The sequence below is a fragment of the Macadamia integrifolia genome, chromosome 10 (genome assembly GCF_013358625.1).
Source record: "Macadamia integrifolia cultivar HAES 741 chromosome 10, SCU_Mint_v3, whole genome shotgun sequence".
Taxonomy (NCBI): domain Eukaryota; kingdom Viridiplantae; phylum Streptophyta; class Magnoliopsida; order Proteales; family Proteaceae; genus Macadamia; species Macadamia integrifolia.
In genome coordinates, this window is record NC_056566.1 from 14,268,607 (window position 1) to 14,292,097 (window position 23,491).

A 23,491-nucleotide genomic window follows, 5' to 3' on the forward strand; every position below is an offset into this window, starting at 1 on the left:
AAAAAATAAAAAGAAAAAGAAAAAAAAGTCGTCTAATGCCCTAGAGAATCTGTAACCCCAAGAAGATGCTTAGGATCTGATTAGTTACGTTTACCTTCATGTGCTACTTCTTTTGTTAAAACTCCCAACGGCCTATTGTCAATATGAGCTTCTCCTATTATCTAGATACACCTGCTGAAGTCTCCTTAGAATGACAAAGGCACCAATATGTTGTGGTCTTTCCTCAATTTCTCCCTTAGGTCTTAATGCAGTGTTATGGAAGGTTTTTTTGGAGTGCACTCTGGGTTGAGTAGTCGTCAAAGAACTCGTAGGTACAAGTTTGAAGCATGAGTGGGTTGTAATCAGGTGTCAAACTGTCAGTGGGCAACTCATGAGCATGGTGTCAAGTCTCAATATGAACGACCAAAATGTGTTAAGATTGACCATGTCGATATTATACAAAGCCAATACACAGAATTCTATGTCTAGAACTTTATCAAAGTGATACAGTCCGATACAGTATCGGTATGCACCAATACACCTGATATACAGGTTGCTAAAACCCAAAAATCCTAGTTTTTGGAGAAAACTTCTTCCTACTCCGAATTTTTAGCCAAAAACTAAGTGGACCCCATATGGACATAGATTTTTCTTTTTCAAATCTTATTGCTTAATTGGTTCTTATTACTTATTAGTAGGTTTCATATTGCATTTCTTGTTGAAGATTTGAATCATATAGATGCTGCGAAGACAGAGATGACCTGACATTGGTTGTATATCATTATTTATTATTTATTTTTGGGGTACAGTGCTTAAAAACTCTAGTTTTGCATGTATCATAAGCATATCTTAATGTCTCTCTGATACGTCTCCAACATGTCTCTTAAAACTGACGCTAATAATTTGAGTAAAGGACAAAGAATGAGGTCTTTTTTCCTCTGTAAAAAATACAAAAAGCCACTCCAACTGTGTCCATATGAGAATATGAATGTAATTAATTGCTAGATTTTATGTATTTACTAAAATGGTCATGCTCCTGAGGCTATGCTGCATTCTGTAGGGTAGTAAAATGTGTTGCTTCATATCCTAAGATTTTTTACTGATCAGCTGTCATTGTCCAACTCTATAAGTGATCTGGAATCCTGATTATGATACTTGTGGGCATGTTTCCAAGTGGTTAATATATGCATGATCTATAAGCAGGGAAAGAATTCGTTAGCCAATGGTTCCTCCATTTTGCTATGTTTTGGGGTGTTTTGTTGCTTTTTATGCATCTTTGGGGTTGCATAGGTGTGCCTGATAGCTTTGGATTTTCATGTGAATTGACCAACTGCTTCTGATTAGCTCCAACCTCTAAGATTCCATTTCAGGAACTGATATTGCTAGATCTAACAGTCTGATCTATCTATTGGCTACGGTTGCTCAGATCTGTTCTCAGATCTACTGGTCAGATCTAAAGAGAAGATTTGTTAGATCTGAATAAGTAATTCCAGAATTAAATCAGTCATAAGATAGTTGAAGTATTTGAATTTGATGAGTTGGAATAGAGGTGATTGATGGGTGTTACTGAGGAGATAAAATAGTAATGTAAGATTGGGTCACAAGTGATCCAATCCCAGACAAGATCTTTTCTAAATTCAATAAAAACCAAATTCAGGGACCGATAGAATGAATAGAACGGAAAATAGAGGATGAAGGAAAGAATAGCGGTAGGGGAATAGGTTGGGTTGAGCATCTCATTCTTCCCTAGAGCATCTCACCCATGGGTATCTAATGGAGGGCCTTCGGGAAAAAGGAAAAACCAGAGTAGCACAAGGGGAAAAGGAGTCACACAGAACACAAATTCCTCTTATTCTCATTCAAATAAATTCACTCTAAGTTGTCCATCGGTTACAGCCTATATATAGGTAAAATAGAGACATGAAATTAGAAACTCAACTGAGTTAGTATCCAACCTAAACTAAGAAACAAGCATAAAAGGAAACTAGTGCAAGGAAGAAGCCTTAACTCCTATGTTCAAGTAAAAGCATGAAATAAAAGACCACTAGGAAACTACTACTTATTTTAAACCCTTGTTGAACCAAAACCCTGGGCTGGACCGGTTCCTCTTGGCTCTTGGCTTCCAAAGCCGATCATGCTGGTTCAACCAAGTAAGTGCAGCCTTATTTGCATCAGTATCTCATCCAAGCTGTCTCTCACAGCACTGCATCTCACAATTCTCCGGCACAAAGCTTTCTTTTATTTTTTTCATTCAATCAAATTCGTCCTCAATGTTGTAGCCCCTTATAAACTTGTGTAGAAGACTCAAAACTGACTCAAACACCAAAAATTAAAGGCCTAACCCAGTTATTAACTAATTGAGAAACCTAGATTGACTGGAAAACTGAAATAACAAAGAAAATAGACTCAAAATAGAACTCTAGCTAAGCTAATCAATTAAATCTCGTTTTTCTACTTTCTACACATATTTTTGGCCCATTATAAAGAAAACCCATGGGACCAAAGGCCCAAGACATACAGAACCCAACCCAAGGCTCATTTGCAATAAAATAAGCCCATTAAGTGACTTATTTGCATCAAATAGGGAAGAAGAAACCTAAGATTTATGATCAGAAAACTGACAAGGAAGGATGAGGGAAATAAATAAAAAATACTATGCCGATATAGAAAGAGAAGAAATCGTAGGAAAAGAAGTGGAAAACTGATAGCCGGAGGAGGGGAGAGAAGGCTTAATGAAGGAGAAAGCAAAGAGAGATTCTCTTACCAAATCAAGAGGAGGGAGAAGACAAGAGCCATCATTGCCAAATAAATAAAATCAATACATGAACACATGACACTAGGGAGTGGTACGTTTATTTATAGAGACAAAATCCAAGGAATCTTCTAAATCTAGAACTCTTGGACAGCTAAACTCGTTTCCTAAAATTAAGAAACTCGTAGTATTATAAACTCTAAAAGTTCTAAAGTATGAACCTGCCTTAATACAAAAATATTGAATTTGAAATAAATTCCGTATATAAGGGAGGGTGTGCTAAAAATGTTATTGGACATAGAGGTTCTTCTATAAAGTATCAAAAGAAAATTAGTTACAACTACATCCTGAGTAGGAGGTGGACATGAATGGAATTCCATTGAGGCTTGTAACTTTCATAACTCCAGACAAAATCTAACTGACATCTTCTCATGGTAGAGTCTATTAAGGATTAGAAGTAGTTCTGTAGTTACCAGTTCCTTTTGTATTAACTTGGAAGAAACCATGATAGCTTTTTAATCAGGTAGACAACTTAGAACTATGTAAGATGTTAAGTCAGTTTTCATTTCTGTTTCATCAATTGGATAAATAACTGATTTATATTTTGAGTTGGTTTATTCTGGATAGGAAAACTCCAAAGTTTCGACACTGCCTTCAAGAATAAAGAGAGTGTTCTACATGTCGAGTGAGGGAAAAAATTTGCTGCATGAGGTAAAATAATGCATCTTAACTTTGAAATTAGTTTGAAATATACAAAGAATAGAATGGAATTTGTATCCACACTATTCCTCAACAAATGCTTTTATTTTCACTCTATTTTGGGTGTACTGTTGCCATCCACTCTCTTGGATGTAGGAAGTACTTGAAAAGTTTTTCCTAAGAAATGCTGTGTTTTATATAGGCAGAGCACATGAATAAAAGTAAACAAGTGAAGAAGATAAAAACTGTGGTTGACACCTAGGGTTGCAGATGTATTTGGAAAATTTGAAATCTCGTACATTTCTTGTTGAGAGTGCCTATCCCAGGAAGTTTTTATTTATGAAATATATATACAAGTGAAAAAATCACTGCCGAGAGAGAGAGAGGCTTTGTAGGAACGATAACTAAATCTGCACAACTGCCAACTTTTGACCCTTGCCTAGATGAAATTGAGCGATAGACTTAAGGTATAAAAGACAACTCAAAACTGGAATAAGACCAGAATTTAATGATCTAAAACTAACCAAAAAATTATGCTAAAAATTGTCCAAACTCAGATCAACTATTAACAAAACACTAATCCAAAATATGAAAATACCGTTCCATGAACAAGAAGAAACGAAATATAGGAGGAAAAAAAAATAGAATCTTTATTTATTTTTATTTTATGGGAAGGTGGTGGTGCCATAACAGCCATTGTGCATTTGTGCCATGTTTATAACTGCCACGTGGCAGCTTTCCTAGCACCCAAGAGTGGTGCACATGTAGGGGCCTACTTTATCACCTGTCAAATTTCATGCAAACCAGAGTTGCTATGTTGCAAAAATAAAGTTTCAAAAAAAGTAAAGAGCACCATATGGTTTAACTAAAAAGTAAAAGCCAAAAAAACCAATACAAGGTGGGTGGGCTCTATGGTTGACTTTGACCACTAAATTTGACATGTGGCCAAACAAGGGGAACCCTATCTCTACAGTGTTTCAGGTCGGCAGCATCCCCTTGTTGCTCAAGCAGCATTGTGTTAGCCCAACACGATAATGATACCTTTATCCTTTTCCTTTTAAATGGTTGGAACTATATATAGAAAATGGTAATTAAACACAAAAAACCTTGAGGACTCCTTTTGAGGAATGTGAGTGCTTATTGTATAAACATGGAAGCATATATTTATATACAAACTGGATATCAAAGATGAGCATTATGTTCATACCCTTTTACAATCACTTGCATGACTGAGCCCCCCTACTTCTTAACCAAAATAAAAGTCATAATTCAAAGTTATTGCCAACGCACACCAACATCTGTTACTAGCTAATTATATGTATAGTTTGCTCTGCTTGTTGGTATTATTCAGTTGGGCCTGATTAAACCCATCACAGATCCATTTACTCCCCAACATCTATTGGGCAACCTGAAGCCTCATTTCATGAAGAGGTCAACAATCAGCACTTTTTCAAGAACCATCCACTAGGCATATGACTTTAAGCACCTTCTCCCCCATGGGAACCTCCACCTGTGTTGGAGTTTCAATGTGTTTCATAAAACTCATTGAGCTTCATTGATAGCCCTAAGCATGGTTCGAGAACTCAATTGAAACCTTCGAAATTTCGCAGGTTTCGACCGTATCCCCAGGGGTCGAAATGATATATTTGTGACTTTTAAAAGTCATAGGTTTCGACCATGTTTCGACCAATTTCGACCAAACCAACTGGTTCGACCCTTTGGGTGGAACCAGTTCCCATATAAGTTAGTTTGAAAAGAAATCCAAGCCTTCTTTAGCAAAATTCGACCCTCTCTTGTTAGTTTTTTCTCCTAGTAGTGGGAAACTTGGGGAAACAGGGGAGATTTCCGTTTTTTGCCTAAGGGTGGTTCTTGCTTCATCTACCTAGGAAAGACACCTTGGACCAAAAAGGTAAGTCCCAACTTCCCCAAAAATCTTTTTTTTTTTTTTTTTTTTTTTTTATAGAATCTACTTGTAAATAGAGTAGAATTATGTATATTTTTTATATGTCACTTAGGAGGACCCAATCTACGCATTCACGGTGGCCGAATTTTTTTTTTTTTACATGTTAATCCTTTTTTTTTTTTTTTTGAAAATGCATTTACCTACAACATATTTCAATCAACAACTTAGCGTAATGATTACCGAACCTTTGGTTCACCACACAAGTATGACTTTATGTGTTCTTTTTATGAAACTAATTATGTGAATGTGTTAGTAGTGTCTAAAATAGGATGCACACAAAAAATCAGGAAAAAAAAAAAAAACACTATTTGGGGGTTGAAACCTAAGTTTGCACCAAACCGGGAAAAATCTCTGGTTTCCTTGAAATTTCCCAGGTTTCGACCGAAATTTTGGTCTCCGCAAGGGTCGAAACCCGATACCTTGAACCTTGGCCCTAAGGGAGTTTCAGTGAGTTATATAATACTCCTTGAGCTCATTAATAGCCCCAGGTTTTTTCAAGTCTATAAGTCTTCTAAAATTTTCATGGATTGTCTCACATAATGTTTTGAAAATATAGTTGGATGAGTGTTGAGAGATCTTGATAATATTATTTGTTCTGCCCTATAATACAATGTATTGTTGTAGATTCGTATTTGTGCTTTGTAATATGCTCTCCCTTTGATATTGTTATTGCCTTGATTGAGTAGGTCTTCCCTGAAGCCAACCCTTCTGTTCTGGATCAGCTGAGTAACGTTGACTGCATAGTCTATGCAATGGGTTCACTATTTACTTCTATCTGCCCCTCACTGGTAACATCTAAACATCCTAGACCTTAATTTAGTTAGTCATTTAGATGATGAGGCTTTTTACATTTGGAAACTATGTGGCAGCTACTTATAGAATTTAGTGATGATTTTACTTCATTTAGGGATTTTTTTTCTTCCAAGTTCAGAAAATACTGGATAGTGAGGTTAATGGTTATGGTGTTCCCCCCTTTGCACTATTCATTATTATTGTCAGCATCCCCTAATAGGAAGCATAGTTCGAAAACCCGTTTCACTGAGCCATTTCGGTCAGACCGAAATTACTGAAATGCACCAAAATTAGAAAAATTTCTCCGGAACAGAGCATTTTCTGTCTACAATGTAGACATGACCAAATTTTCGCTGAAACAGTGCTGATTTCTTAATCCACCGGTTATTTTGTCTTGGCTTCGTTCAAATCACCAAAATTTCGAGATTTTGGGGAGTTTTTGAGCTATGATAGGAAGCATTAGTGGTGGTGTGGTGCAAGTCAGGTTCGAAATTTTGGTGTCACTGTTTGTACCATTCAGATATAGAAGCATATAACCAGAACTCTATGGAATCTAATGAGATCACAAAAAATTTTGAACTTGCAAACCTAGAGACACTCTAGATTTCCATGTTGGAAGTATGCATTCATAGTTTAGAAAACGGCATTTCTTATCCCTTCTTCTGAGATATATATTATGTATATATTTTTCTATTATTCTTATATATCGACATCATTGTGGAAGAGTTGTCCTGCAATTGTCACTGTACCATCGTCGGATTTTGTTCGATAAAAACTGCTATAATAGGCAAGGTACTTAGTGCTTAGTGATAAAATTCCAAAATCAGATCATTCATCTGATAGGAGACCATCTAGCTGGCCCATGTGTTTATCCTCCAGTCTATGTTGGCTCTTCCCACCCTGTTGGGGACTCCCCCCACCACATATCATTTTTTTCTTTTTTTATTCTTTGGGGGGGGGGGGGGTGTGGACAACTTTTGCCTATTTGTGTCATCCAATTTGTGGTGAGATTATAATTGACATATTGAGGAGAGAACAATGGAGCAAGAAACATGATTTTTATTAAGGCTAGCACCTACTTACCAAATGTAATGTAGGACTAGATTTGACAAACCAAACTAGACCCAATACTGCAGGAACTTATAAACCAAAGAACAACCAAAATCCACCAAGTAACCCAACAGCAGTATACTAACAAATCTGGACAGCAGGTTCTAAAACCTTGCAGTCGATCACAGTAGCTTCAAGAAAACCTCAACAGTAGAATATTAAACAGCATATGATAATTTCAAATTACTATTAGATGAATCAATCCATTCAGGAACAAGGGCAGCAACTAACTTCATCACAGATTAGGTAAAACCAGAATCGACTCCACAGAACAGCAACACAGTGAACTCAGAACTCAGAATTGCAGAAATCAGTTATCACCAGTTGTAGGACGAAATAGTAGCAGAACTGGGATATTAAATAGACAACAGATTTCAGCAAGGCAAAACAGAAACAGAATTCAGATCTGGACAGACTTAGCATTCGGCTAGAATTTAGAGAAACTTCATAACTCAAAATCCCCTGGTCTGATTGGTCCCAAATTAAGGTCGAGCCTCCCTCTTAATAAACCCAACAATCGATCAAAAGGGGAGGGCCATCGGCTGGTTGGATCTTCCAAAACAGAGTAGGGGCAGTGGGAAGAAATCTAGAGATTTCCAGAACCAGAACTCAATCATAGTTTCAGATCTCTCACCTGATTTGAAGAACCTTGCAATTAACTTTGAAAAGAAAGAAATAATAGTTGAAGAGACCTCTTGGACTTCACGCCGCAAAGAGTCAATTGGATCAAACACCAATTCCTTCAGCCTTGATCAAACACAAGACGACTCTTCATGAAGAAGACAATAGCAACAACCATTATTTTTTTTTATCAAAATCATTCTAGGATTTTAGGAGCCTCCTCTTCTTTATTTATAATGTTAATGGGGGAGGGAATTACAAAATAGAAAGTTCCTCAAAAAAGAAACCAAATATTCTCCTAATGTGATAGTTACTAAAAACTGAAATTATAAACTAGTTGAAAGAGGAAACTAACTACTAATGACTTGACTCAATTAACAACTTGACTCCTAAGGAAACAAATATAACTCAAATCAAACCCAACTAAAAAGGAAACTAACTAGTAATCCCGTACTCAATCTTAGAGCCCCCCTTTTAGACCCATAAAAGTGGTCTATTACACTCGAAATACATGGGATCAAAAGCCCAACATGTATGGAACCCAACCCTAGGCTTATTCCTAATAAAACAAGTCTATTTTGGTAATTATTCTGCATCAAAATGTAAACCTTCTGACCCTCTAATCCCTTTGCTATTTAACTTGCGTTGTAATGCAAGTCTGACTTTTTCTTAGGAAAATTGTCAGTAAACACATTGGGTTTTGTTGTTTGTAAGCATGAATGATTTTTTTTTTTTCTTTCATTTCTTCTCTTTTGCTTTTTATGGCATTTGCAGGTCTTACTCGGCATTGCAGAGATCATTTCCTCAAGGTCTTGTCCCAAGGTAACCTCTGGTTGATCTACTATGTGTATGTGTGTGCTATATTAAAAAAATGAAGGATGTTTTTGAAAATTGCTACGACATTGTTGCTTGTTCCCGTAAGTGAAAAATTTCCAGTATATTTTTTCCGAATTTGCAATTATAACAATATATGGAAATGATTGAAGATGTTGGGGTTCATTCATATTGAGTCACGGCTACTGACTTCCTACATTAAAGACTGCTAAGGGTAGTCAATATATGTTTTTACATTTACTCAGCTTCTTCCAAATGTAGGTCCTATTGTTGAATGGCTCGCAAGACAGAGAAACCAGCAGCTTCTCTGCATCTTGTTTTGTAACCGCCATTACTGATGCTTTAAACAGAAAATATGGAGAGCCTCAAAACTGTCTCAATAATCGTGTAAGTTAATGTTGTCCATTTGGTTGTTATTATATAACTAATATGTAATACTAATCAGAGTGTTATTTTGTAACTTTGCTCCTGTACAAGCAGAGGCCCTTAGAAATTATTTCACCTTATCAGTAACTCAGTAAAATTAAGCTTCTTGTATCGAATATGCCCTAGGGCCTAGGTCAATATCCAATGGATCTTATTTTGTCACCAAAGTTTATTTGGCCTTGTGAATCACCCCTTTTCTTTGGACCTAGTATGAAAGTGAACCTGGTAACATACCAAAGCACCTATCTTGAATCAAATGGAGTCACCTTCCTCCATTGGGCCTGCATTGCACCAGGTCATTCAGAACATACCATTGGACTCTATAGACTAGATTTTGCAGCCCTATTCATGGTGATCATATATTTATATTATTCATGCCTTTGATTGGTCAATTGATTCCTATTTTATAATCATAATCACCATTACAGTTATTGTAGTTATTATTGTTAACAGTTAAAATTATAATAAAAAAGAACAACTGCAGTTGCAGCAACAAGGGCTAAAGCTTCCTTCAGGATCTCTGAAATCTGCCACATGGCAGCTTAGTTGAAATCCATATTTTGTGGACATATTTCCCATATCATCATCTACTTTGTGGTAAGTTTCAGAAAAAATATGTTACACCATGTAGCACAATCAACATTGGTCTAGATTTGGATGGCTACAAACAATGTTCAATAAATGGTGGAGCATATGATTGAATTTGGTTACAAAATGTAATAGATGGCCAATCCACATGATTCCTTATTTCTCCAATGGTTGGATTTGCAACATCAGCCTCATCTTATTTGACAGATGAAAAGATATTGGATTTAATTCTCTGAATGGAAGCCTATATGTTTGATTTGGGTTGCAAAATTTGGCACGTAGACAACCCTAGGGTAACCATGTCTATCCTCTCTCAATCCACCAAAAGTCATGCTAATCATAGCCTCGCAGTATATTTTTGCATGCATGGTCATAGTTAATCACATATGAAAGGTGAATTAGAAAAATGGGAGATCAATAAGAGAAGGAACCTTATAAAAATGCCTCCAATCACATCTTCTCCGTGGTCTGACGCTCACTTATCTTCTAACCTTAGGAAATTTTAGTTGGTTTACAAAGGGAGTAGTGAATTATTTGGTTGCTTCTGATTCCTAAGATGGGTTGCCTTTATTATTATTATTATTATTATTATTATTATTATGGTGGAAGCCCTCGGATTTCTTGGTGCATCTTGCAGCCTTGCTGGCTGTTATTGATGTTTGGCTGCGGAAGGCTTTAGCCAAGACTGTATCATTAGAATATTTTGTTGAGATGTTGGGAGTTATAGAGGAATTAGAGTTATAGTCCCACATCGGTTAGTTCAGGTCCTTGGTCCCTTTATATACTTGAGGAGCTCTCTCTGCACCTAAAGCCTTAAGGTTTCAGGATGGACCCTCCAACATCCTTGCCATTCTGGAAAGAGAGGAACAAATGAAAATTGGATGGAAAAAAATGTCTCTTTTAGGCATTCATGGATCAGGTAGAAAGTTCTCTATAAAAGAGTATAGGTGAATAAAATATCCTGTAGGATCATTAAGGCGGCATACTATCTGAATTTTTTAGTTAATGTTTGCATACATACAGTCATGTCTATAGTGATGGTTAACTTCATAATATTTTGTATGTGAGATTGACCCTTATATTCTACAGTGAAATATTTTCCGTATCAGTATCACTTTTTGATTGGCCTATCCTCGTGAAGTAGCACATGTCCTTATTAAGGTTCATTTTTCTGTGCAGCCGAGTGAATACATCAATGCCTTGTTGGTTCCTAAGGACGGTGAAATTCCTGTAGATACCAACTCTTTGGCTGCCCTAGGAATTTTTCATGTGGTATGGTACACCTCTATCCATGTTCTTCACAAAAAAAAAAAAAAAAAAGAAGTAATAGAAATTATGGTTGCTTAAAAGAGCGCTTCCGTTTAATTTCTTATCATTTCTTTCTTAGATAAATTCAATCCTAATATAAGAAAATTGACTGAGCTCTTAGAATGGCAGCTAAAAATAGTTGGGAAATGAACTTGTGAAGAAAATATCGAAGTACAAGAAAGTAGCGAAGTTCCTCTATTGTTTATTTCTCTTATATAAACAGTAACTTACAAACGAGAGCAGTTCTTCCATATACTAATACAAATATTTTTCCTCAGTAATTCAGGAAAACATTATTGTTTGAAATCCATCCTCCTTTTGATTTTTAAAGTTCGTTCTGTATCTTTGCAGAATCTATAGATGTAATCCTCATAACTGTCTATACTCCATTGACCTAATCAATGTGGAGTAAAGCTTTCAAATGAAGCTAAACCATTTCCTAAATAACAACTTTGATAATACAGTTGCTAGTACCACCCTTTCATGTCAACACATACCTTTTTGAAGGATAGCTTTCTGCTCCCATTATCTCAATGTGCTTCCTTAATTGACAATAAGTAATTGTATCTATTAGAATTATATGCGCCGAATTTTTAGCTAACAATTTCAGTCTGTTGATTTTGAGGTCCTTGACACTTGAGGGCTCTTAACCTCATCCGCAATTGCAGATAATGGTTGATTCCATACATGATCCCAAAGGTGGAATTGTTTTTGACCCGAAGTCTTTAATTCAAGCTCTTGCGCATTTGATTGACAATCAAATGAACATACATGATAACGGGGCTTTATGACCATTTGGGGCGTTCAGGACCATGTGGGGGAAATTGTATGATATCTGATCCTCACCTTTCAGGTGGATTATTTTTCAGGTAAGGTTCATAATAGAGGAATTTTCTATGACTATTATATGTTCATCTTTTTTAACACATCATGGTCTATTGCAACTGTTACTAATATCTGTAATTGTTCTCCAATTGTAGGTCTTCCCATCCAAACCATCTTTTATGATATAAATGATTAAATGTACTTGCAGTGCAGGTATGTGATCCACCAATTCTGGATGATATATACGCTATATATTATCAAACGTCTAAGGCAACATAAATTTTATCAGTTTACTCCAACATTTTTATTCTCGATTATGTTAAAATAATAATAATAATAATAATAATAATAAAAATCTTGACAGGTATTTCTTTCAGGTTTCTCTCAAGAGAAATGTGGAACCTAGTCACTTTTGAGGAGCTGTTCCATCCTTTTCTTCATCAGAAACCAAAAGCAGCATTGCAGTTGTACTAGAAATCTTTGAAGGAAAACAATTAAATTGTATGTAAAGTATGGCTACCATTCTTATGTGTATTTTTTAGATATTATTATTTTTTGTAGTATGGCTACCATTCTTATGTGTATTTTTTAGATACTATTATTTTTTGTAGCGCAGCTATTAGTTTATACATTGTGATTGTAGAAATCATGTAGAACGGGAACTTTGAAGGATTTGGTAGTTGTGGGGCCGACTTTTTTTTTTGGCTTTTTTACATTACCAAAACAATTGTATTTATGTATATGGGGTTGCCATTTTAATATGAAAACTAACAATTTCTGTTAATACATGTTTATTTGTAATTACAGGCTTTTGCTGTTTTATAGTAAATCCTGATCTTACTTTCTTAGACAAATTAAATTTTTAATTCTAGTAATTTTTATTTATTGTTCATCATCTTCTATGCTTAACCTGAAACTGCAGGGCAGTGTCATAGACTCATAGCCCCCATATTCTTCTCATAAAACCAAACAATTAATATTCTGAATCCTTCAAGTTTTAACCATATACTGTACCCTCCATGAGCCTTACATTTAAGATATAACCAGTAGCACCGTTTAGTCTCTGAAGGATAAGAACCCCTTAACCTAAATTTCAAGTCTGGTGCAGCTTATATCAAGGCAAGGGAGTTAGTTCAAGTTAAGTTTGCTTGCCTTTTCCTCTTTCCCTATTTACAAATTTTTAGGTGTCCCTAGTCTTTTGTTTGGTTAGGTCGAAATGCCCCAAACGGCCAAACCAGAATCAGATGGAACACCCACACTGGTTCATTTCTATTGTCTATTGAGGCCAGAAGTCGTTCATTGGCAAATCCTTCTGGTGAAATAGCACTGTTGACTGTTAAGAAGTGAATGGACTTGCAGGAACATGCTATATTAGCTTCAGCCTTCAGTAATAGCTTCTTCTTGTCCTGTGTAAATCTTTACTTGTATGGCAATGTCGTAAAGTCTCGATTTTCAAAAATTTTAAATGGAAACATAGGTGATTCATCCAATCAATTTGAAGTGGAAATGTAATTATAGGGTTTTTTCAGAAATTATGCTTACCCAGTGCATTTATATTAATAACCCCCACCCTTGTATTACCATTTTCAACCTATTGATTTGGTGAGGTGAGCTAGCTAGCTAGCTCATCCCTGGATAATATGTAATCACTAACCAAGTTAGAATAGTGGGTTTTATGCCATATGGAGAGCTGACGTGGCAGTTTGAGACCACCAAAATAATAATTGTACCTCTTGGTAAGCCACATGTACACACTTCAGATTGCAACTTTTAACTGTAGAAAATCATCTCTACTTTCCAACAGAGTAGTGGAGGAGAACAAGAGCTAATGCAGTGCTTCCACTTAACAACCCAATACAATGCCATATGCTTCACCAGCAGAGCAAGGGTAAAATCCGCATAAACTCTCAACTACATTCCATACTGACAAAAGCTACTTTGCCAAATAATTCTGCTGATGATGGAGGTTTTCATTTTCAGAGTTCTGAGATCCAATAGAAACTTGCAGACTACCAGAGTATTGCAAAAGCCAAGGTGGCAATACTACCGGAAAAAAATAAAAATAAAAAAAATAATTCCCCTACCGAAGAAAAAAAAAAAAAAAATCTATCCAATGATTATGGCCTCTTTAACATACGTAACCAATCTAATCACACAAGATTATATTATGCGTCATAGCCACTGTGAGTTGAGCTACAAAAGCGAAGGCCATCAAACTCCAACTTAGAAGCTTCTAAAAAGCTTCACTTACATCTTCAATAGAAAAAATTCTCTTTTTTTTTTTTTTTTTTTTGAGGGGGGATGAGGGGAGAAAAAAATCAAACAATAACAATAGGATGTGGAGAGTTCCATGCAAACTCTCCAACCATTTCGATCAAGATTCCCTATAACAAACTTTTCCCTGTGATCATTAACAAAATATCTTTCTACTATTTCTAAGGAAATGGAGAAAGAAATTAAAATCTCTAAGACAAACGAACCAACCAAGATCCACCTGATCTCATCTTTGTGCACATGCTAGGTATACACTTGAGACTTCTAATGCGAACCTGAACAATCACCAGTTTTATCACTAATTACACCTCAGAAGAATAAAACAGAAACTCTTTACTTGCATGCTTTTGCTCACCTTGGGGAAAACAATTAAGTACCTCAAGAAGCTATTCATTGTGATTATCATTCACTGGGTCTTTGGCTTCTGGATCTTAACATAGGGAAAAAACCCAAGGAAGTAGACGATCCTCGGGGCCCATCCCCGTTGCTGAGCACGACAAAACATCAAGAATGTGTTGGCAAAGTAGGAGTTGAATCCCATAAAAACATGCCACAATGCATGACCCTGTGGGTAAAAGTACCAGCGTGATATTTCCTTGCAGAACAATCGATCACACAACCAACAAATACTTCCCAAAATTAGAGTTCCAACGTAGAGCTTGGCAAGCCGCTTTGCTGCCACATCTTCAATGTAAATATAATACTTATACGTCCGGGGGATGCAGATAAGGCAGAGGATCACATAATGCACCTTGAAGCCAATGACAAACCGAAACTGTGAATGGACAATGGCGAAGACTGCACCATAGAGAAACAGAAAGGTGGGCATTGTACTCCTGTAGTGCCAATCTGGAGAGTAGAGGATGTAGATGTAGAGAAGCATCTCCCAGACCATTGGAGTTTCATCACTTTGCTGTTGTCTGATGATAGATTCCAAGGGTCATATTCAAGTGTAACCAAATAATCACCTAACCAAAGTGGTTTTAGCCATACAATTATGGGTATTTGAGACTAACAGAAATACATAAAGCAGCCAAATTACACAGGCAACTTCCACAATGTTAATGCGTAAATGAGTAGGAATCCCTGCACTACCTATACAAAGCTTCAAGAAATGTGTAACATCTTAAATTATCATCCCTAAATGCAATTGATTATGTATATAGGTGTTATTATCCTCAATGGGGTGTTTGTAGACTAGATTTGGGTTGGCTGAGGTCTGCTTAAGACCAGTAGCTTTTTCACCAAAAGAGTGCTAATTTTGCCACATCAAATAGGGCAATAGGGCTAAATTTACTGCCTGGAAAGATACATAAACAAGTGTACAGTTCCTGGGCTTCCAAGTTCCAACTACACTTCCAGAATCATTTTAAGGAACAACTCATTGTGATTCTAATACAAGAACCAATTTATTTCTTTCAACAACAACAACAAAGCCTTATCCCAACTTACTGGGGTCGTCTACATGGATCCAAGCAATTTCTTTTCTTAAATAAATATTTAATTAATTTAGTAAAATCTTAATTAACTATTTCCAACACTTGGTGATTATTTGGCAATTAAGGTGCCATTTGACTGCATTTCTGCTCCATGGGAGTGTTTCTGAGCCAGAAGTGTCTCTTCTCTTTTGGTTCTCAAGAAGTACTACTGTTTAGAGGAAAGGGGGGGGGGGGGAAAGAGAGAGAAATGTGTTTGATAACCTTTGGCTTACCATGTTCTTGCTGCCAATTTCTTCTTTATGGTCCTCATGACTTCCTAACCGCTAAACTCTTCACTATTGAGCATGGTACATATCCGTAAGTTCAGACCCTAACTTGGACAGTCCAAGTTATCCAATGTTGCTTTATCAACCATCTTTGATTTAGGTGTCTGAGCTCGCAAACTTTCCTTTGTTTTCCCTCTAACCTTCTACTCATTTCAGCACCACCCATCTTTAATTTTCACCCAGCACCGCTAGCAGCTTCAACCTATCCATCCCTTACCAAAGTTTTGGAGAACGAAAGCAATAGCAACAATAAAAGAAACCAAGTTTGCACTAAATGGCAAGAGCACAAAGAAGACCACGCATCTCAAGTTTTGGAACCCTAAGACTGAAAGTAATTCTGGAAATGGAACACAATCTGATAATATTGAGAAAATATCTCTAATGGAAATCTAATTCCATCTAATTATTATCCCTTTGAAACCCAAAGGTTCGGATTTTTCTGTGTTGATGATGATATGCTCACGCCGAGGTGTGGATGCTTTTAATTGGAGAGATGAGTGTGTTACCGGGGTGTGTGGGAGTTGTAGAGGGTAGGTAGGAGTGTGGGAGTTACTGAGAGACAAGAAAGATGGCAGAGATACAGAGAGGAGATTATCAGGAAAACATGCCCATTTTTTCATTTCAAAGTGTTGCCGGAAGTTAGAGAAACATTTTATTTTTGTTTCTTCATTTATATTCTTCTGTTTTCCAGATGGCCCAGTTCATGCCGCAAGAGCAGAAAAAACGAACCAGCATTTCCAAACACATTTCTGTTCTCTTTGTAATCCCAATAAACAAAAGCTCAGTAGAAAAATTGGAGTGTTACTAAACGGCACCTAAACTTGCCCAAATAACCACTACACATGTGAATGTGAATCATCATACTCCCACAAAGGATAAATTTAAATTGATATCCCCCATTTTATCCATCATCAAACAAATGTAAATTATGAATCTGTGTTGAAAATGCTAAATTAAAAGATAATTTAGAGAAAGTGGGATATTGGGGTGCAAATGAAAATTACCTTCAAAATGGACAATCTTTAGGGAACAGAGGGAAAACATATTTAATAGAAGGGAGCATTGTCGTGGTATGGCCAGAACCATGCCCCATCATCTTAACAGGAAGGAATATCTGCCACAAAGCAGGATGATTTAGGGCCCAACTTTCTATGAGAGCTAGGCCCTAACCTCCGTCCCCATGTACCAAATTTCAAACCACACAGACACTGTCATATGTCAAGATAAAAAGTGGTTGAAAACAACTCAACCTTGAACAATGTCAGACAGTCTAGAATCAAATTAGGTCTGAAATTCGAACAGGTGTTCTCTTCCCATTAAATGGCTTGCATTTGCCCTCTTCATATTCCATGTAATAGAAATCAGGGGGGGTGGGGGGGAACTCCCGTCTCCATCTGTACACCCATTGCATGCCATTTCTACATTTCACAAAATACAATAAAATTTCTCATCTGTCACAGTATCAGCGTTAGATATTCCAATTATAGTAATGTAGCATCTCTTGGATGGACCAGTACAAACCTCTCTGAGAACCAAATCCAAATAATTAAATGCCAAACTTAGCTGTGGTTCCACTTGGATCCATGCAGAACCAAGTCAACCAACTACATCAGTCAAAACAGCAACCAGGAAAAATAAATATAGGGGAGACTAAATTTCGTATCAGGATGGTTCAATTCGGCATCTATAGAAGTTCCATGTTGGAACTCATAAGTTGAGTTTTGGATCATATTTAGTTGTCGCAAGTTTCTTAGTTTGGATGCATTTACGTTAGCTGTGTTTAAGTCAGTCATTCTGACATGTATTCTTCTGCGTAGAGAGTTATTAACAGGGAAGACCAATGGGAACCTAACTATGTAATCACTTTCTCTTGTATCCCATCACTTTCACCAGCATTTCTTCTCATTTTTCCCTCTCCAATTTCTCAGGTCCATAACTTCTCATTCTCACAGCAGTTTTTCTCAATTACAGTCCAAGACATATTGTTAAACCAGCTTTAAGGAGCAAGGACAAGGAACTTCCCATAGAATGTTTGTAGCCGAGCCAAAAAAAGAGGGTTGATTGTTCATTCAAATTAGAAATCCAACTTGGATAAATAGAAGGTACAATAATTCCAATGCAACAAAATTAATAGAAAAAGACAAGCATAACACAAAAATAATAATAATAATAAATAAATAAAAATTGCATTCACATGGATGATTGGATGATATTCACTGTTTCACATGAGCATAGAGTCAACAAAATCTGCTTAATAAATGGAAGAAACAATACAAAACCAGATTTTCAAGGAAGGATACTTACACATGCTGTAATGTGGCATGGAATAGCATGCTACCAATGGCAAGTATCATGTTGGACAAATGAAGAATACTAAATCTCTTCTCAAACCGTTGTCTCAAGGAAATTATAAGCCCAATGAGAGCCAAGATTATGGTAGGGACATTCGATACAGTGTTAAAAAATTCTGCAATATAAGAAGAATAGACATAATTCTTCTCACACCACTCTGTGGTCGATGTGACAGGACCCCAGAAACTTGATATATCTGCCATTGCCCAATATAATATACCCAAAATGCAAACCAGCGGAAGCACTTTCTATCAAGAAGTCAATTAGTTCAAGATAACTGCACAACATAAAAAGATGTGTAAGAAACTGCACAATATATCGACCATTAGTTCACTAATTAATAAATTTGCACTATGGCTTGATTCGTTATAATTAAAATATCGAAATCTATCAAGATAAAATAAATTAAAAAGAAAATAAAATATTGAAAGAATTTTTGGTAGAATTAGTTAGTCAATTGTCACTACATACATATTATACCTTCCTTTCATTAGAAAAAAAAAAGACACATCCTCTATTACATGTCTAGTCTAAGCTAGAAGTCTAGCAACATCTGGATTCTTACACTCTTATTTCCTGGAAAATGGGATATGCAATATTATAATGAATGTCAATTTGAATAAAAAAAAAATCAACCCTTTGCCCAACTGAATATGGTCGGCTACATGGATTCTGTTTCACCATTCAACTTTCTTTGAGGCTGTGTTTGTGGTCAGCTCAAAGTTCCTTCATATCTTTTCTCACCACTTCCAGTGCACATAAAGGCCTCTGATGCAAATTCCCAGACCTGTCAGATGTCTCTCCTTCAACTTATCTTCTTCTATGAAAGCTACTCCAAAGTCATCTTGAATTTTTCAGTTCACATTTTGTCTTTTCCAGTTTTTCCACTCATCCATCTGACACCCTCATCTCAGCTATATTAATTTTATTTCTATGTTGCCTCTTTGTCGTCCAACACCAGCTCCGTACAACATTGCTGGTCTAATATCTATTTAAAATTTTCCTTTGTGAACTTTAATTGGGTGCGTATATCACAGAGCACTGCAAAAGCACCACCCCACTTTACCCATTACACCCTCTCCACTTCACCCACTGTGCCCTACTTTGCAAGTTACATCCTCTATTTCTCCTTATTTTTATGATTGAATGCCAATATAGGAAACTATCATTCTGATGTACCTCCCCCCTTACCATTTATCCTAACCACTTCATCTTTACCACTATTCTTACTAAAGTTGCACTCCATATATTCTATTTATTGCTAGTTGGTTTAAAATTACTTGACTCAGAATCAAAACCTAAGACACAAAGGAAGCTTCCTCTCTATAGATTTTTTCTGTATCCAAACATGTTGTGCATAGGACAAATAATACTGCTGTGCAGGTCTATGCATAAAAGCTACCAGATTTTTCACAGCATGCATAATATTGTTTAATTTATATATATATATATATATATAGATTTTTTCACTACAGCTAAATGTCATGTCAGCATATATACAAATTCATATTTTTATTCATACAATTAATCAAAACAAAATTTAGCATTTACATTCGATTTCACTTATTGCATTATGTGAGTATATGCATTGTATGGCCAATACAACTTTTTTTTTTTTTGTTTGGGGTGGGGGGTGGGTGGGGGAGGACAAGCAAACCAATGTATGAAGAACATACATTGGAAGGGGCATGGTTGGAAGGCGACACCTTGAAAACTATGACACAGAAGGCACACCAAAAAAGGGCAATGATGAACAACACCAAACACAACAAATCTTTCAGGAGATGAACGCACGCTCAAAATTCAAAGCAAGGATAATCAGAAGATTAGTCCCCACAAATTCAGATCAATCAATCTATGAGCTCAAACAAGAAATCGGGCCTCAATAAGTGAGAAAGCAAGTAAGAATAACAGCAGGTTTACAATAGAACAATTACTATCAAATGATACTCTTGGACCAATACAGTTGTTAGCATTTATTATTCAAGGCTTTAAAGCTTATTACTAGAAATAATCTGATGTAGATATGGCCCACGATTTGTCATTACCTATAGGAGAAGGAAGAAGCTTCATGAGCCAGCATGAATGATCATCAAACTGGCCTACTTAGATTCAGTTTGGGCCAGCAGAAGACCCTATTCGATTTGGACAAAACTTAGTTATTTTTGGAAACTTGTTTGTTATTAGTTTTTCAGTTTGAGTTATTTTAGGAAACTTGTTTGTTAATTAGTGAGTCAGCTATAGTTGAGTTATGATTTCTATTTGTAATAGGAGTCTTTATTACTTTCCTGTTTGGGTAATGACAAGTCTTTCCTAATTGTAATCAACAAGGTTACAGCCTATATATATGGCTGGTCAGTTGTAACTTGAGATAGAATGGATTGAATAAAATTTTCTCTTATAGTTTTGCAAAGATTGCCCGAGATAAGTTGTATTCATCAACTGTGAGAGACCCAGGCTGAGATAGCCATTCCCCTACCCCCTTTCTTCTACGATCTCTTCTCACCTTCTACTCTTCTTTATTTTCCTACTTTACCTTAGGTGAGTGAATGTTTTGAGTGTGAATTACCAACAACTTGAAGATAAAATCTAATTGAAAACCAGTCCAAGAGGACCACTCGATCCAAGCTTCGTGGCCATCGGAGCCCTCTGGCTGCTGTTCTCAAAGTCCACTGAAGTTTCCTTATTTCAGACCTGAAACCAAGAAGTTTCAGATCTCATAAACCAGCCAGTAGAATCTGAAGAAATTTAAGGGTTTTGTTCAGCACCCTTACAGCCTCCTTCAGTCCAAGTTTGAGCCCCATCAAAGACTCCTACAGCTAACCGCAGGTCTCCTTCTATTCTGCCCTGTTTTGGGTTCTGTTCCAAGTCTGGTTTCTTGAATTCTCTGCTTGATTGGAGTTCTGGGATTATTTCTTGGGTGTTATTGCTTAGTCAATACCCTTAAATCATAAGCGGCTCAAAAGTTTCATTTAAAAAGATATGAAGACAAGAAGACAAGAAAAGGATTTTTAGAATGGTCAAAATGAAAATAATAATAATAATAATAACACTCACTAATCTTATAGTTAGCAAGATGGTTTTGCCAGATCATTTTGATCAAGAACTAGCTAAATTTTTCTAGAATCAATTTGAAGAGGAAAACCATCAGTTTTAGAATCTAATTTCAATCATTAACTGTTGTAAGGAAAATGTTCAAGACTAACATTTTTAGAGCAGCAAGACAATAACCCCAAACTCACTGTCGGATGGGGTTATGACTTGTGTCAAATATGACACCAGCCATCTTTACCTATAATAAAGAGGAGAAAGTTCTTGAGAATTACAAAGATCATTAAAGCCCTTCGGGTCCATTTGGCAACTGACACGTTCCCTAAAACCCATTATTACAACACTCCCCCTCAAGTTGGTGCATAAATATCACATATGCCCAACTAGCAAATAATATGATGAAACATCTTACTACAAAGACCTTTTGTAAATACATCAGCCAGTTGTTCACTACTGGGAACAAAAGGCATAGTGGTAAGATCCATATCCAGCTTCTTTTTGATGAAGTGTCAATCGATCTCCACATGCTTAGTTTGATCATGCTGGACAGGGTTGTGTGCAATACCAATGGCAGATTTGTTGTTACAAAAAAGCTTTATAGGAAGGACAACAAGAACAGCCAAATATGTGAGAAGACCATGAAGCTATAGGAGCTCACAAATGTCATGTGCTATAGCACGAAACTCTGCTTTGGCACTTGTACGGGAAACCACGGCTTGCTTCTTGCTTCGCAATGTAACAAGGTTACCACCAACAAAGGTGCAATAACCAGTAGTAGACCTACGGTCATCGAGGGAACCAACCCAATCAGCATCCGTGAAGGCCTCTACCTTAAAGTGATAATGAGGAAAAAAAATGATGCTACATCTGGGGGTAGATTTCAAGTACAGGAGAATACGTAGCACAGCTTCTATGTGAGTCGAGTAGGGATCATGCATGTACCGATTAACCAGGCGAACGGCAAATACTAAGTCAAGGCGTGTATGAGAAAGATAGATCAAGCGCACCATCATCTTTGATATCTCCCCTTGTCCACCGGATCACCTTCCTTGCTACTCAGGTGACCATTAGCTCAATAGGAGTGTCTGCCGGCTTACACCCAACATACCTGTCTCAGAAAGAAGATCAAGCACATACTTCCGTTGAGACAAGTAGATCCCACGAGACGACCTGGCAACTTCAATGCCAAGGAAGTGACGAAGCTATCCTAGACCTTTAGTCTCGAATTCCTCACTCGAGTATCTCTTGAGGCAAGAGATTTTTGCCAGATCATCACCAGTAACCAAAATATCTATATAGACTATCAGGTAGCAATCTTCTCACCAGATCTCTTGATGGAGAGAACGTTGGCAGCATTGCTTTGAGAGTAACCTGTAGCGGCCATAACCTTATGGAAATGCCTGAACCAAGCACGGGGGGATTACTTCAACCCATACAATGAATGCTTCAGCTTGCATACCTTCCCTTGGGTTTTGGAGCAAGTGAACCAGGAGGAATGTTCATAGACACTCATAGTTGTTAAGGCAGTAAGGCGCTGGAGGCGTTTGAGGGTCTTTCAGAGTGCCTTAACAATAAGGCAGGCATAAAGCGTCGCCTTATTGACTAAAGCGTTCCTGTGTAATTTTTTATAAAACCATTCTATTTGACTCAAATCCTAGTTGAATCCTATTACTCATATGCTAAATAAATATTAAAGGTCCATACTTCCACTAACTAAACTAGAGCTGAGAACTAGTAAACAAAATTAAAAACTGAAATCAAAATAGGACAGATTAAGAACAAAATGCAATTCAGCAACTGTCCAACTAGGCAGTAATAAACTAATATATAGCTGCATATAAGGCTATAAGCATATTGAATTAATTAATTAAAAACAGAAGCACAGGAATAACAGAAGAAAATGAAGAAGAAAGCAGAAGAAAAAAAAATAGGTATTGTATGCAGAAGTTGCAGAACAAAAGAAGAATGAAGAACAGAATAAGAAACAGAAAGAAGGGAGAAGAAATAAGGAAAGAAAAAAAAGAGATAGGTACAGAGCTCACCGTAGTCTTCAACAGAGTGAAGAATAGAAGAAAAAAAAAATCAGGTTCTTTGTATGAAGAACAATGAAGAAGAAAGAAGGAACAAAAAAAAAGGGTACCATATAAAGAAG

At 36.6% G+C, this 23,491-nt stretch overlaps 2 protein-coding genes across 9 annotated transcripts in view; one reads left to right on the plus strand and one right to left on the minus strand.

Annotated features, from left to right (window-relative positions):
- LOC122090529 (uncharacterized protein YNL011C) overlaps nucleotides 1–23,491 on the plus strand; it is a 56,848-nt gene that overhangs the window by 17,504 nt on the left and 15,853 nt on the right. The window contains exons 8-15 of one of the 6 annotated variants that reach the window (XM_042660154.1): nucleotides 3,359–3,442; nucleotides 6,080–6,181; nucleotides 8,691–8,738; nucleotides 9,012–9,137; nucleotides 10,944–11,036; nucleotides 11,741–11,941; nucleotides 12,053–12,110; nucleotides 12,262–12,681. In XM_042660154.1, the coding sequence (XP_042516088.1) occupies nucleotides 3,359–3,442; nucleotides 6,080–6,181; nucleotides 8,691–8,738; nucleotides 9,012–9,137; nucleotides 10,944–11,036; nucleotides 11,741–11,863 (576 nt within the window). In that variant the 3' untranslated portion in view covers nucleotides 11,864–11,941; nucleotides 12,053–12,110; nucleotides 12,262–12,681. Of the gene's footprint in view, nucleotides 1–3,358; nucleotides 3,443–6,079; nucleotides 6,182–8,690; nucleotides 8,739–9,011; nucleotides 9,138–10,943; nucleotides 11,037–11,697; nucleotides 11,942–12,052; nucleotides 12,111–12,261; nucleotides 12,682–23,491 lie in introns of those variants that run through there. The other 5 variants (XM_042660155.1, XM_042660159.1, XM_042660157.1 and 2 more) reach the window with 5 other exon arrangements.
- Nucleotides 14,032–23,491, minus strand: part of LOC122090530 (alkaline ceramidase-like) — a 15,993-nt gene continuing 6,533 nt past the window's right edge. Inside the window, exons 2-4 of one of the 3 annotated variants that reach the window (XR_006143666.1) lie at nucleotides 18,241–18,565; nucleotides 14,527–15,091; nucleotides 14,032–14,446 (exon numbers count right to left, since the gene is read on the minus strand). Coding sequence is in view for 2 of the 3 variants with exons in the window: in XM_042660161.1 (XP_042516095.1) it covers nucleotides 14,578–15,091; nucleotides 18,241–18,491 (765 nt within the window). In the remaining variant the exon portion in view is untranslated. Of the gene's footprint in view, nucleotides 15,092–18,240; nucleotides 18,566–23,491 lie in introns of all 3 variants that reach the window. The other 2 variants (XM_042660161.1, XM_042660160.1) reach the window with 2 other exon arrangements.